Here is a 15,535-nt window from a genome sequence, read left to right as displayed (position 1 = left end):
CTTCTCCAGAAATACTTTGCCAATATAGAAGCCAATTTTTGACATTCTGTAGGTGATACCTGGCTCTTTCAGAGATGCCATTATGGTTCCAACAACAGTGAAAGAGGGTAGTATGAAGCTTATGTATCATGTTCCAAAATAGAATGGAAACAATTTAGTGCCACATTAAAGATTAAGAAATTTTATTTGGCATAAATGTTTGTTAGTCTTTGAGGTTCCACTAGACTTGCTGTTTTTGTTGCAACACAGTAGCATGGCTCACCCTTTGTTGTTGTTGCGTGCCTTCAGGTCATTCAACCCTAAAATGAATCTATCATAGGGTTTTCTAGACTTAGGCTGAGAGTGTGTGACTTGCCCAAGGTCACCCAGTGAGTTTCTGCAAATGAGCAGAGATCTGTACCCTGGTCTTCAGAATAATAGTCTAGTGCTCAAATCACTGTGCCACCTCCCAGAAAAAAGTAAAGCATAAACATTCTGATGCATTTATCAACATAGGCCAGGGCTCTTGAAGTTATTGGACTGCAACTTCCATCAATCCTAATCAGCATAGTCAGCGGTGAAATGTCTAGATGCTATGCATTCTTCATTCCTGGTATGAACAGTAAGGATAGATTCAACATCACAAAGAAAGGACTTAAAGTGAATTGGTGAGTTATGGTGCTACATCAAGATTAGATTTTTAAAACCTGAATATTAGACTTTTATATTCTTAGACTAATTTCCTGATATCTCTTTTTTATCTCTTATTCATTATTTATTTTTTTTAAATACTCTTTATTAAATTTCCAAAATAATATACATATAAAAGGAACATGTAGATATCCAATCCATTGTTGCATTTCGACAAAAAACAAATTTCATACAATGAAGGAACTTCATCCTGTTAGACTGGTATCTAGTGGCCTAAATTGACTTCCAAACATTCTCTTACCCTCTTTAGGGTATATCTATGATCTTCAAAATCTTTACCTCCTTATCCAATTTGTAGTCCCTTGTCTGTTATCCAAGAGGGTATATACAAAACATCAGAGTTCTTTTTCCCAAAATACCATTGTAAGTTAACTTTAAGAAAATAATATTCAATATCCTAATCTTGGAATAATCTACAGAAGATAAAAGAAAAACAAAACAGTTTTTTTATCAAATCTCCTGTACTCTATTAACTACATTGTTTACTATAAAATTTCCTTTCATATCCAGGACCTTCAACCTTTTTGTACAGAGGACAGGCCATAAAATAAAATAGAGTCTTTGTGATATAGTACAGTTAGATTCTTATCCATCTCCTTCCTTGAGTCTATTATCAAACTGTCAACAAAGAAAATAAAGGAGAGAAGGTTAATTTAAGAATTCCATTTACCCAGCTTTCACTAAATAATTGCTGAAGTCAAGTAAGAACTTTCACTCTTATTCAAATGCTAATTAATGCCACATTAATGTCCCATTCTTTCCCCATACTTTGCAATACCCTTTCCCAGATCTCCTTTCTCTTCTTTCCATCTCTGTTCTGTACCATGCAAGATATTCTATCCAGCTCTCTGTACTCATTTACTTTGATCATCCAATTTTCCCATGATGGGATTGCCTTAGATTTCCATAATTTGGCTATTTCTACCCTGGCCGCAGTGACGAGATAAAGCGAAATTCTCCAAAACCTTGCCTCTTCACTATTCAGTGTTGAAGTTATATTGAGGAGATACAACTTCGGGTCCATTTTAAATTGAATCCCCAGAATCCTTTGCATAGAATTATGAATCACCTTCCAAAATTCCTTTATCTCTTTGCAGCCCCACCACATATGATACAATGTCCCTTTTTGTTTATTACATCTCCAGCACAGCCCCTCGCTAGATTTGAACATTTTTTTTTTAACTTCCATGGAGTAATGTACCATCTGTTCATAATCTTAAGGTGATTTTCCTTCAAACTTTCCTTAAAAAAAAAAAATCTTATTCATTTTTTTTTTAAATTCCAGAGTAACAGATTTTAACTTGGCAAGGTTAGTCCATGGAGAGATGCAACATTGTGTGGTTCCCCCCACTGCCAGTGCTGTGATCAAGATTCTGGAAAAACAAGGTACAACACAGTTGCTTATTATTTACTGTCTCATCCACAGTTTTTTTATCCATGGATTCAAGCATCCACGGCTTGAAAATATTCAAAACAAGTATAAAGTCCCAATAGCAAACCTTGGTTTTCCATTTAATTTAAGGGACACCATTTTGCTTTGCCATTATATTTAATAGGACTTGAGCATCCACAGATTTTATTATCCATGGGGGATCCTGGAACCAAACCCCAGCAGATAACAAGGTCCCACTGTACTAAGCTGCCTCCATTGCCTGAATCAGCTAATGATCTCTCTTCTACAACTACTCCTCTGTAAAGCTATACTTGGAAATATATGATAAGGAAGTCTTTCTCAACCTACCTTTGGCTCTTAGAGTAGTGAATTTTATGAATCTAAAGTACTATGTTTATTTTGAAATCCAAAATGTTCAGTTGAAGGCTTTCATGGTTGGCATCCAGGTAAGGAAGAAGCAATTATAGCCAATGGGAAAACCTATAGTAATAGTTACAAGAGCATTTTAAAAAAATATCCCAGTCCTCTTCATCTGATAGCCTGTGCTATCTGCTTTGTTATATAAATGATATAAGCTTTGTTATACAGATTGTCATTACGGAGGAGTGGAGACCTCAGTAGGTACTTAGGCTTGGTTACATTAGTGTGGTGCAAGACTGAGGAAAGATCATTTGAGATCCTGAATGCCCTTCGCTTGCAAATGGGAAAGGACAATATTATATTTTCACAGTCAAGAATTATGGGATTTTAAAGATAAGCTTGAATTCCAGAACAATCTTATGTTTTCTTTTTTTTCTGAATTAAAATATGTCTTAAGATGGAATCCTATACACACTAATTTGGGTTTAAATCCCACTAGTTCAGAGGGATTTACTCCTGAGAAAGAATATGTAGGATTCCACTGTTAAGGCAAGGTATCTAATGAAAGTACTCTCAGATGTATTTGAATCTGTGGATCTAATTATAACTGGATAAATTAGCAACATATGTCAGTAAAAATATGTATCTGATTTAATTTAGCAAGATGTCATTAATGTCTCTGCTACTCAAGCCAAGACTGCCTTTCCTTATATAAATAGACAAAAACTTGCCTCTGTCTGTTAAACTGTCAGAGTTGATCAAATGTCTCCTTGTCTTACTACATGGTGGTCTTGCTCATTTGAAATATCTATGGAATATAATGCCTGCCTATTTTGATTTTTTTAAAATTGTAATTTTTTTCATATGAGAAATAGATGTATGGTGAAATAGGTAGGGAAACTAAAGTTTTCATGCTAACGTCTGTGATTTTGCTGTTCATTGTATTTAGTGCAGTCTGTTAGTAATATAGCTAATTAGAGGAATTACTGTCTTCTGCCATCCAGCATGTACCACTCTAGATGGAAAAAAGGTGTTACTTTTGGGAGTTGAAGGACCGTTGGAAATCTCCTTGCAATGCCTTCTTCGAAGAAAAGGAGTCACAACTATCAGCTGCCCCTGGGAAATGAGGCAACTTCAGACTCTGGTGAATAATATACAGTATTAATTATTAAATGCTTCACCCAATCCTTTTGTGTTTGCTGCTTAACAAGATCCTGAATTAATTCATTTTTAGTATTTTTCAAGAACATATGTTCACTCAGTGAATTCAAGTCATTGTTTGTTTGATTTTTCTGTTCTTCTTTTAGCTGTTTCTCCTTTCTACACAATTGGATCATTAACAAGTTAAGTTCATTTGCCACTTCTCATGCTGCCCTTTTCACCTCCCTTCTCCTTCCCTTACAATATAGGGCTAAAGCTGGGGATAGGAACATGTGTGTGCACATAAACCCCATCCTCAGCATCACAGGTACCTGGATGTAATGTGTGTGTGCATATGGCTTCAAGTCACCTGTCACCTTGACCCTATGAATTCCATAGGGTTTTCATAAGCAAAGAATACTCAAAGGTGGTTTTGCTAGTTTTTTCTTCTGAAATATAGCCTAGAGTACCTGGTATTTGTTGGTGGTCTCCTATCCAAGTACTAACCAAAGTTGACCCTGCTTAGCTTCCAAGATCAGACAGGATCTGGTATCTTTAGGGTATTTAGGCTATCAGAGATAACCTAGACCTTCATGAATGCTTGAACATGGCTTGTGCTAAAGATAACAGGTGATCACTGAACATTTGATCATGGGATCTCCAGTGATGTAGCTATGATGAGCATTGCTTCCTCATGTAAGAATTCTGTGAGATTTTACTTCTGTCCCATAATTTCTAATATGTTACAGTAACTAACAACCTCAGGAAACATCCAGGGGGAGCCATGTTGGCCATATAGCAAATCTCATAACATCAAAACACACCCGACAGTGATACCTTTATTGGGCCAGGTATCACTGTTTTGTGGATTTTTGATGTTATTGGATTTACAACCTCAATTGAGCATTTAAAAATAGAGTTCAGGCATCTAAAGAAAAGAGGCAGGCAAAGTTAATATTGGAAAACAAACAGGAAATGTAAGAGGTGTAAGTATGAACTGTTTTTGATGTCTCACTCTGCTGTGCTAGAAATTTGGGAACTCAAGGAAATTCATTGGGGAGTAAAAACTTATTTCATGGGCAGTGTCCCCATTTTGTCCACCCACCCCCTTTGTTATACCTTTGCAAATTTTTGGAGGATAGGGTTTCAATATCCCAGCTCAGTTGCTCCAGTTTATTCAGAATGGGAGGAGAAAGGCAAGAACAGGTTGGCAGATTTGCTCTTCATCTCATGCTTTGTAGACAATGAATAGCAAATGATGCAGGAAAGAATCTCACAGGAAGCTTTTGGACAGAAGCACTTCTTTTCTCTAACCCAGGGCTCTTTCACACTTCACAATTATAGATTTATGATTCCATTTTAATTGGAATGGTTCTCTCCTATGGAATTCTTGAGTTTACAATTTTATGAGACACTGAAGGCTGGCTGCGAATTTTAAATGCCTCTCACTGAACTGGTTATTGTGAAAGGTCATAGGAAACTTTAAATTAGGGGTAGTCAGACTGAACTCCTTTCATTGGGTAAATCCAACCCAAAGAAAAATTAGCAAGGGGGCCAAAGTACATATCAGTGCCAAGGAAGCCAAAGCAGGCATTACTAGATCCTGCTGGAGCTTGGATTCTAGCAGTTGGATTCCTTGTGCTGATAATCTCTGAAACAGACCAAAAGGGAAAGAAAATTCTATAGTTTTGCTGGAGTACTGAGAATCCTGTACTGTTTGTGGTGTAGCTGTTTGAACATTGGACTACTACTTTGGTGAGCAGGATTCAAATCCCCACTTAGCCATGGAAACCCACTGGGCTACTTTGGGCAAGTCACATTCTCTCAGCCTCAGAGGGAGGCAAAGGCAACCCCCCCCCCCTTGAACAAATCTTGCCAAGAAAATCCCAGGGTAGACGTAAGTTGGAAGCAACTTGAAGTCACGTAACAACAGCAACAACTGTACATATGTTAAAGTTAATTTACCCCCTGTATTTCATAGAGATTCCCACAAGGGGGCAACCTAACCAAAATGATACAGGGGGAAGTCAATCTTTTGCCTTCTGTAATTCATGGCTCAAAAAGCCAAGTATGTTTTCCCCAGCCTGAACAGATGGGATGCTAAGACATTTCTCCTTTGGCAAAACACTGTTTTTACAGCTGCTGATGTTACTGTAACATTTTGTGAGCTTTCAGTGATGGAGAGAAGTTCGAAAAAATGTAACTGTCATCCTGGTGGCAAAAACAGCCTCTGTGAAGTTTAAATTCTTGAGTTCACCTTACCTTCTTTTCAGTTACACTGTTACAATCTATAGAGATTTTATTTTTCAATGTTATTTTTTCTTTCTTTTTTTTTTTGGTGGAACTACATCTAAACAGAGAGCAGTGTGTGTCTAACACAGAGGAGTGGTGAACAAGTACTGACTCTCAGAGTGTCTTTGGACTGCAGCTCTCATCACTTTTATCTGGCCTAGCCAGTAGTGAAGCACCTCTCACTATTGGCTAGACCAGATAAAAGTGATACGAGCTGCAGTCCAAAGACACTCTGAGATGGGAGTTGTGGTCTAACAGTATTTAGAGAGATCCAAATGGTTCACCCCAGATGTAGAGAAACTTTCACTAATTCAGACAAAACATTCAGAGAATAAATTAAGAAAACACCTATTCTTCATTACTATATTTGTTTTTATTATAATGATAATTAAATGAAGATTTTTTTTCTATTAGTACGATGACATAATCACAACATTCTGAAAAGCCCTATAGCTGAATTCTCCTAACAGATCCCTAGTAGAAAGTCAGAATTCAAAAACAGATATTGGAGGGTGTGTGACCTGACAGTTAACTGTGTGCCTTATCATCTATAAGGTATCTGTCTTAGGAATCTGGGTAGTATCCTCCCAAACTCAAATGTGGATAAAATTAGTTTCATATGCTGAAGTCTGATTGCTAAGAAATAATATACCTTGTTTTTTAAACAGAGTTCATTGCCAAGTAGATAATATACCCCAAATTCTTAAACACAGATTGTTTGCATTCTGGAACAGTGCCACCCTCTTACAGTATAGTGTAGTATCACTCCTAAAACAGACCTGTTTGAAGCACAAGACATTTGAAATATCAAAACACCAAGTAAAGTATAACAACTTTTTTTATATATAGAAAATGAAAATTAGAATAGCTCCTGTCTGTATTGCAGTAGTGCTAGCATAGTAACAGATTTTTCTGAAAGTCTGGTGTTAGTAGCTACATCACAAGTTAGCCCAGCATTATGAGAAATGCAAGAAAATTAGATTTCCAGAGTCTTTTTTAACCTGCCTCAGTGCTCCTTAGAAGAAAGACAAGGAGAAATGGGCTGTGTTAGTTCCCACTACATGCCCAACACTCCCAGTCTATTAAATGTTGTTCTGGAATATACTGTGAGATCACACTCCTATTTTAGGACCAGGGTTTGAAACCAGCTTGACTTTAGTTTTGGTTAACATGGTCACATCTAGTGCCGCGTTTGTTCTGGAAAGTTGAAGGGGCTGGGGGTGAGGGATTGTGTGATCTTGTTGGTATGAGCTATCAGAAATGTATCTGTTGGCCTCTGTATACAGAACAGATGGCCTCTGTATACAGAACAGAAATAAAATTTCCTGAGAAAATGCATCTTGGGAAAGCTTGTTTGACATTAGAATCCCAAAATTGTTGGATTGTACAGTGCGCCCGTGTCATACGCAGGTGTGTCATATTCTGGAAGCCGCGCCGGAAAAAAGCCTCACGCGCCCCGGAAGAAGTAATGGGGTGCACAGCCATTGCGGGCATGAGTCCCATTACTTCCAATGGGGCACGAGCTTACATGTTTTTTCTTTTACACGGGGGTGGGGGGTGGAATGGATCCCCCATGTAAGAAAAGGACTCACTGGAATGGGATCCTTGACCCAAACACAAAAGCAGTGTTTCAAGGGATTAGTAGAACTTAGATCAGGAAAATTTTCTACGGAAAAAACTTTTACACGTTAGCTTCTCTGATCAAATTCATTAGCCCTCTGCCTACATTAAAGGAAAACAAATAAAGAAATTATATGCAGATCTCCCATACACTGTGTAGTTTGGCTGGTTTTCATTTGAAGCCATCTCTCTTTTTTTATCTGGTTCTCTTTCATTTCCTTTGTTTTCGGTGGTGCAGACATCAAGTTGTATTTCTGTAACTTAGAGGTCAACTTGATTCCAGTTATGACCATTTGTCTTGGCACAGCTGAATTAAGTCCTGCATAGTTTTTAAACTGCTGAGGAATATGCCAATATTTCTAGAACTCTTACATAATTAAGAGATGGTTAAATACAAACAGAAATTGTTCATTTCATGCCAACTCATCATAGATGTGGTTATGGGTCATGAAAGGGCTAAATTGAATAGTGAAGGTTTTAGATAAAGAGTGCATGTCTGTTATCTCTTTCATAAAATTAATGTGAAAAAACATGCAGACACTGCTCGGTTTGGGGAACATTTGGTTTCCAGACACCCCAATGATAGAACTCGAAGGACTATTTCAGTGTGTACTTCCTGTGTCAAAAAACAACAATATAATTGACTGATATTGAATGGTAAACAGAGATGAGAATGGATTAAATTCCTGATGTAAACTGATTTTCTAATAACATTAGATAAATCCTTTTGGTGGGAAAAATACTTTTGTATATGCGCTTATGAAAACCACATGTAAGATACCTAACACATATTTTTAGGTTTCCCTGAATGTCAGTTAACTTTTTGTAAAAAACAAACAAAACAGATTATATTCACTTTAAATACTGAATATAAAAGGATATATAAGAAAGAGCACGAAGCTGTTGGGACTCAACAGCTCAACAGTAAAAATCATGCTTTGCATGCAGAAGTTTCCAGTTGATTTTTTTTTCTTAAGTGCATTTCACTTTTAGGCCAGGGTCCAGTGGGTTTTTACGCTCTGTCCTCCCTCCCACGCAAACCCAAACATTCATCAGTGGATCTCAAAGGGGCTGATTTCTCCCCCTCATACAATCTCAGCATGCCCACAATGAGAAGGTTACCTTTTCTGTCGTCCCCTACCCTGATCCAGACCTAGACTCCCTTACCACTCAAAATTACATTACGACGTGTTTCTCAATCCTCTGAACAGAGATTATGTAGGCACTCACAAGGAAAGGGACTTTGCTTTCTCCCTCCAATCCTCATTATCTTTTTTTAGTTGTTAAATTCCTGGGTAGAACATTTGAACAATTTGTGTTCCTTTTCCACTTAGCTGTTAAATATATGGGATGAACTTTTGACTCTCTTGTGAGCTTTTGACACACCTGGAATGAAAACAGCCTCTAAAACAAAAACAAAACAAAAAAGCAACTATTTTATATTCCCCAAAGCTGGAAAAAAACCCTGGATGAAATTTTCCTTCATTCATCTATAGTGCAGTTTATAATCTTGGTTCAGTGCCCATATACCAGTTTTTGACCATTCTGTAATCTGGTGTTGCAAACATACTGACAATTATTCATACAATTCCCATACTTCATTCAGTAACTTTCTGCTTTGTTGAGGATCTGAGGATAGCCAGTTCAGCTTCAGTTTGTTTTTCCATTCTTTGCAATATGATGCTAATTCATCAATGTTTGGCTATAAAAGGACAGCATTAATACAGAGAGCCTCAAAGGCAGTAGCATACTGAGGATCTGCTGGTAAATATCATACATTGCCCAACATAGTTTAAGAGTTCATCAGGTAAAACTCTGCTACAGCTTGCCCTAGCCAGCCATGTCTCCAATCCCTTCTGTTCTCCACCACCAGTGGAATGGCTTTGTGTGTGTAGCGGGCTCTCATTGTGCGATGGTTAATTGGGAGGATGGCCTTGGTTATTGCATTATGTGAAAGAGAATATCAACCTCTGCATTTACCCCAAAAAGACATACATGGGTGGAAGATGGACTTATGCTTTCCTATACTATGAACAGGATGCCAAGCCTTTTCTGTTTGTTATATTTATGTTCCACTCTTCCTCAAGTTCACAGTGACATACATGACTCTCTCACCTTCTTCCTGCACTTTATCTTCACAAAAATTTTATAAAGTACACTAGACAGAGAATAGCAGCTAGCTCATGGTCACATGGTTGTGTACCATTTCATGTGAACATTTGGAGGAACGGCTCTTATTTACAATGGGATGTTTGGATGTTGTGGAATAGCCTTGATTCTACACCCACAAACATTCCTGTGGCTCTGGGGCATTTTTGTAGCCCACAACACACTGGGCTTGGGATCAGAAAATACCTTAAATTAAGATACTCAGTACAAGTTTTAAAAAAATCTGCCTGGATGAGAGTTGACAATTATAGAATCATAGAATTGTAGAGTTGGAAGAGACCACAAGGGCCATCCAGTCCAACCCCCTGCAGGAACTCTCTATCAAAGCATCCCTGACAGAAGGCCATCCAGCCTCTGTTTAAAGACCTCTAGGGAAGGATACTCCACCACACTCAGAGGGAGTGTGTTCCACTGTCGAACAGCCCTTACTGTCAGGAAGTTCCTCCTAATATTGAGGTGGAATCTCTTTTCCTGTAGCTTGCATCTATTTTCCAGGTCCTGTTCTCTGGAGCAGCAGAAAACAAGCTTGCTCCCTCCTCAATAAGACATCCTTTCAAGTATTTAAACAGGGCTATCATATCACCTCTTAACTTTCTCTTCTCCAGGCTAAACATCCCCAGCTCTCTAAGTCATTCTTCATAGGACATGGTTTCCAGACCCTTCACCATTTTAGTCGCCCTCCTTTGGACACGCTCCAGTTTCTCAACATCCTTTTTGAATTGTGGTACCCAGAACTAGACACAGTATTCCAGGTGGGGTCTGACAAAAGCAGAATACAGTGGCACTATTACTTCTCTTGATCTAGACACTATACTTTTATTGATACAGCCTAAAATTGCATTGGCCTTTTTAGGTGCTGCATCACACTGTTGACTCATGTTCAACTTGTGGTCTACTTGGACTCCTAGATCCCTTTCACATGTAGTTTCATTGAGCCAGTTGTCCCCCATCCTATATCTGTGCATTTCATTTTTCCTCCCTAAGTGCAGTACCTTACATTTCTCCATGTTGAATTTCATGAAAAAAGCCCTCCCTTCAGCCACCATCTTGGGGGGAGAGAGGCAGGCAAGCTCCAACTGCCTGCCTGTAAGAAGAAAAGCCCTCCCTTCAGCCACCATCTTGGGGGGGGGGGGGGAGAGGCAGGCAAGCTCCAACTGCCTGCCTGAAAGAAGAAAAGCCCTCCCTTCAGCCACCATCTTGGGGGGGGGGAGAGGCAGGCAAGCTCCAACTGCCTGCCTGAAAGAAGAAAAGCCCTCCCTTCAGCCACCATCTTGGGGGGAGAGAGGCAGGCTAGCTCCAACTGCCTGCCTGAAGAAGAAAAGCCCTCCCTTCAGCCACCATCTTGAGGGGAGAGAGGCAGGCTAGCTCCAACTGCCTGCCTGAAGAAGAAAAGCCCTCCCTTCAGCCACCATCTTGAGGGGGAGAGAGGCCTGTTATGTTTGTTTGTTTGTTTGTTTTTACCTTGTATTGTACTTCCTGTTGTACACCGCTTTGATCTACTTTGGAAAAGCGGTATATAAATAAACATCATTATTATTATTATTATTATTATTATTATTTTGTTAGATTTGGCCCAGCATTGAAGTCTATTCAGGTTGTTTTGAATCTTGATCCTGTCCTCTGGGGCATTAGTGATTCCTCCTAATTGGTGTCATCTGCAAATTTGATAAGTATACCCCCAATTCTGCCATCCAAGTGACTGAAAAAGATGTTGAATCTCACTGGGCCCAGGACAGAGCCCTGTAGGACCCCACTGGTCACTTCTCTCCAGGATGAAAAGGAGCCATTGTTGAGCACCCTTTGGGTTCGGCCGGTCAACCAATTACAGATCCATGTAACAGTTACCTTGTCTAGCCCACATTTTACAAGCTTGTTTGCAAGAATGTCATGGGAAACTTTGTCAAAGGCCTTACTGAAATCAAGATATACTATATCCACAGCATTCCCTTCATCTACCAAGCTGGTAATTTTATCAAAGAAAGAGATTACATTTGTCTGGCATGACTTGTTTCTCTGAAACCCATGTGGACTCTTTGTGATTATGGAATTGCCTTCTAAATGTTCACAGACTCTCTTTTTAATGATCTGCTCTAGAATCTTTCCTGGTATTGATGTCAGACTAACTGGACGAAAATTGTTGGGATCCTCTTTTTTCCCTTTTTGAAGATGGGGACAACGTTTGCCCTCCTCCAGTCTGCGGGGACTTCTCCTGTTCTCCAGGAGTTCTCAAAGATTATTGCCAATGGCTCCGATATTACATTTGCCAGTTCTTTTAATACTTTTGGATGTAGTTCATCTGGTCTTGGAGACTTACATTCATTTAGATTACCAAGGTATTCCTGTACTATCTCTTTACTTATTCTGTGCTGAAATTCCCCTATTCTGTCCTCTGCTCCATTATCCTCAGGTTGAGCACCCTTTGCCTTTTCTGAGAAGACTGAGGCAAAGAAGGTGTTGAGTAATTCTGCCTTTTCTCTGTCTTCTGTTCGCATTTTGCCATCTTCTCCACGCATTGGCCCTACCATTTCCTTTTTCTTCCTTTTGCTGCAGACATATCCAAATAAAAGCCCTTTTTATTGTTCTTAACTTCTCTAGCAAGCCTGAGTTCATTCTGTGCTTTAGCTTTTCTGACTTTACTTCTACACATGCTAGCTATTTGTTTGAATTCCTCTTTGGTGATTTCCCCATTTTTCCACTTCTTATACATGTTCCATTTAAAAGTTAGCTCATTTGAAAGTTCCTTAGTAATCTATCCTGGTTTCTTGAGACATCTCCCATTTTTCTTCCTCACTGGAACTGTTTTAAATTGTGCCTTCGGTATCTCCTTTTTGAGAAACTCCCATCCATCCTGAACTCCTTTCTCTTTTAATATTCCTGACCATGGGATCACCCCCAGTATTTCTCTAAGTTTACTGAAATCAGCTCTCCTAAAATCTAGAATGTGTGTCTGACTATGCCTGGCTTCTCCTTTCCACTGCATAACAAACTTCAAGAGAACATGGTCACTTCCACCTAATGATCCCACCACTTGCACTCCATTAACCAAGTCATCCTTTTTGTTTAGGATCATATCTAAAATAACTGACCCCCTTGTTGACTCTTCCACCTTTTGGACAATGAAATTGTCCTTGAGGCAAGTGAGGAATTTGCTAGACCTTGAGGATTTGGATGAGTTTGAATTCCAGCAAATATCAGGATAGTTGAAGTCACCCATCACTACTACATCTCTTGTTTCTGAGTGTGTGGTCATCTGTTCTAGAAAGGCGTCATCAAATTCCTCCACCTGACTTGAGGGTCTGTAGTAGACTCCCATAATAACATCCTTGTTGTTTCCCTCCCCTTTAATTTTTATCCAGATGCTCTCCGCCTGGCTGCCAGTATTGATGTCCTGGATCTCTTCACTGGTGTAAATATCTCTGACATATAGTGCTATTCCTCCTTCTTTCCTGTTTGGCTTATTTCTCTTAAAATGGTTATACCCCTCAATTTCCACATTCCACTTATGACACTCATCCCACCAGGTTTCAGTGATGCCTATTATATCATATTTGCTTTGTTATACTCAGAGTTCGAGTTCATCTTGCTTATTTCCCATGCTCTGTGCATTAGTGTGGAGACATCACAGACCATGGGTCCTCTTTACTTGCTGCCTGTGCAAGTTTTTTTTGCCTCCCACTGTTGGGTCCTTGCACTATTTGTTTTGTTTCCTCTATGTCAGTTTGACTATTTTCTCCATCCCTTTCGCCTTCCTTAATATTGTCTCCCTCCCCCATAGAACTCAGTTTAAAGCCCTCCTGATCAACTTCTTGAGACTGTTGATAACGTTTCTTCCAACTGGTGTGAGATGCAACCCATCCCTTGCCAGAAGTCCCTCTTCATGGAAGCACAGACCATAATCAAGGAATCCAAATTGTTCTTGGCGGCACCATCTGTGAAGCCAGTCATTTACACCTGCTATTTTCCTCTCCCTTCCTGGACCAAGCCCTTCAACTGGCAGAAGAGACAAGATGACAGCTTGTGCATCCATTTCTTTCAGCTTCCTACCAAGAGCCTCGTAATCCCTTATGATGTTCTGAAGGCTGTGTCTTGCAGTATCATTGGTTCCTGGGTCAACTTATATATGGGTCAAAACATTAATACTACTTAGACAGGTTCTGAAACAAGCAAGCCTGATGCCCCACTCTTGGTGCTTCAAGGCACATTTTTCTGTATGTGTGAAAGAGGTTCCCAGTTGGATTTGCAAGCCTTCTCTTCCCATGGCAGAAACTCCCCATTGAACACCACTTCCTTCCCTCCCCAGTCTGATTTGCAAGGCTTCTTTTCCCTGGAAGAAATACCTCATTAACACCACTTCCTTCCCTCCCCAGTCTGATTTCCAAGGCTTCTCTTCCCATGGAAGAAACACCTTAACATCATTTTCTTCTTTTCCCAGTCTGATCTGCAAGGCTTCGCTTCCCATGGAAGCAACTCCTCATTTAACTCCACTTCCTTCCCTTCCTAATCCAATTTGCAAGCCTTCTTTTCCCATCAAAGAAACACCCCTTGTAACTCCACTTGCTTCCCTTCTCAATCCGATGTTAAAACCAGAACCTGGGAATTGGTGTTAGGTGGTCAGGAGAGGTCTAGAGAAGGGGAAGATGGGATGGAAGTGGTATTTTCTCCTTTCCATCTTTTGTTATAACCCTCCACAGGTCATATCAAAATCCATGATTTTGACCCTGAAACTTTCCCTCAATACGTGAGGGCGACTTGTACACGAGTATATACAAGTATATACAGTAACTGTATAGTAATATTTTCCCTAGTCTTCAAGTAAGTGCTTTTTTCTTCTGACTAGAAAACAAAGAAAACAAATTAGTTTGTTTTTGTTTTTTGCAAAGGTAAAACCAAGTATTAATTGAAGAAGAAAATAAAATTAAATCCAGGAAAATTTAACTTGGGGTGCATCTCTGTAGAAATAATGCATTTTGACAGCAATTTAAGTGCTGTAGCTCCATCCTATGGAATCCTGGGATTTGTAGTTTTATAAGGTCTTTAGTCTTCTTTGCCAAAGAGTGCCTTTCGCTTGCAAAACTACAAATCCCAGGATTCTGTAGGAGGGAGCCATGTCAGTTGAAGTGGTGCCAAACAACATTATATCTACTGCTTAGTGCAAACTCAGAATGTGGGACTTCGGTATTTACAATGAATACACTTTTCTCCTTCTACTGTTTTTGAATCCTATCATTTTCTAACATTTTCAACTTCCTATATATACTTTTAATTAAAATATTCTCAGCCTTTGCAAAAACATGCCCTTATTGTACCCATTAATAACTTAACTTTAAACACTGAGGCTTTTTAATTTGATCATGGGCTTTTATAATGTCATTTTAAGAAATTGATTCCAACTGTCAGGGAAAGTAATATTTATGCAGCTTTCTCGGTAAGCAGAGTTTTCAGTTATGTGAAATATACAGTTACACTGTGTCATTATTATTACATATTTGGCTTACAGTGCCGGCATTACTATTATTCTAGTGCTTAGGCTTTTATCTTGGGACTGGGTGGTTCTTTTAAGCCTATTTCAATATAAATCTCATGGGAGGTAGCTTTGTGTGCTGCAATGAGCTAAAGTTTCAACATATTTATTGGCATTAATCTTCCCCAGATTGATGGAAGAAAATGACAGTGAAAATGGCCCACATGTTTAACAGCAGGCCTGTTCATAAGATATTGCTTAAGAGACGGTTGAATGTGACGCGTTTTCATTCATTGCAGTGTCATTTCATTAATGGATTTTAAAACATTTTACAATGTGTAGCTCGTTATCCTTTGGACGTATGTTAACACTTCTCTGTATCTTCTACGCCATTTGGTTGCAATTATATA

General features: G+C 39.1%; 1 protein-coding gene across 2 annotated transcripts in view; it reads left to right on the top strand.

The window, feature by feature from the left end:
* The window catches only part of LOC149311003 (monofunctional C1-tetrahydrofolate synthase, mitochondrial-like), a 185,099-nt gene that overhangs the window by 14,572 nt on the left and 154,992 nt on the right, over window positions 1-15,535 (top strand). Inside the window, exons 1-3 of one of the 2 annotated variants that reach the window (XM_089530195.1) lie at window positions 628-647; window positions 1,976-2,076; window positions 3,448-3,587. In XM_089530195.1, the coding sequence (XP_089386321.1) occupies window positions 2,016-2,076; window positions 3,448-3,587 (201 nt within the window). In that variant the 5' untranslated portion in view covers window positions 628-647; window positions 1,976-2,015. Of the gene's footprint in view, window positions 1-627; window positions 648-1,975; window positions 2,077-3,447; window positions 3,588-15,535 lie in introns of those variants that run through there. The other variant, XM_089530194.1, reaches the window with a different exon arrangement.

This window comes from Sceloporus occidentalis, unplaced genomic scaffold (assembly GCF_023333645.1).
Source record: "Sceloporus occidentalis isolate IW3139 unplaced genomic scaffold, rSceOcc1.0.p SCAF_6, whole genome shotgun sequence".
Taxonomy (NCBI): domain Eukaryota; kingdom Metazoa; phylum Chordata; class Lepidosauria; order Squamata; family Phrynosomatidae; genus Sceloporus; species Sceloporus occidentalis.
The sequence above is the reverse complement of the archived record's forward strand: the minus strand, read 5'-3'. Positions and strand labels throughout refer to the sequence as shown.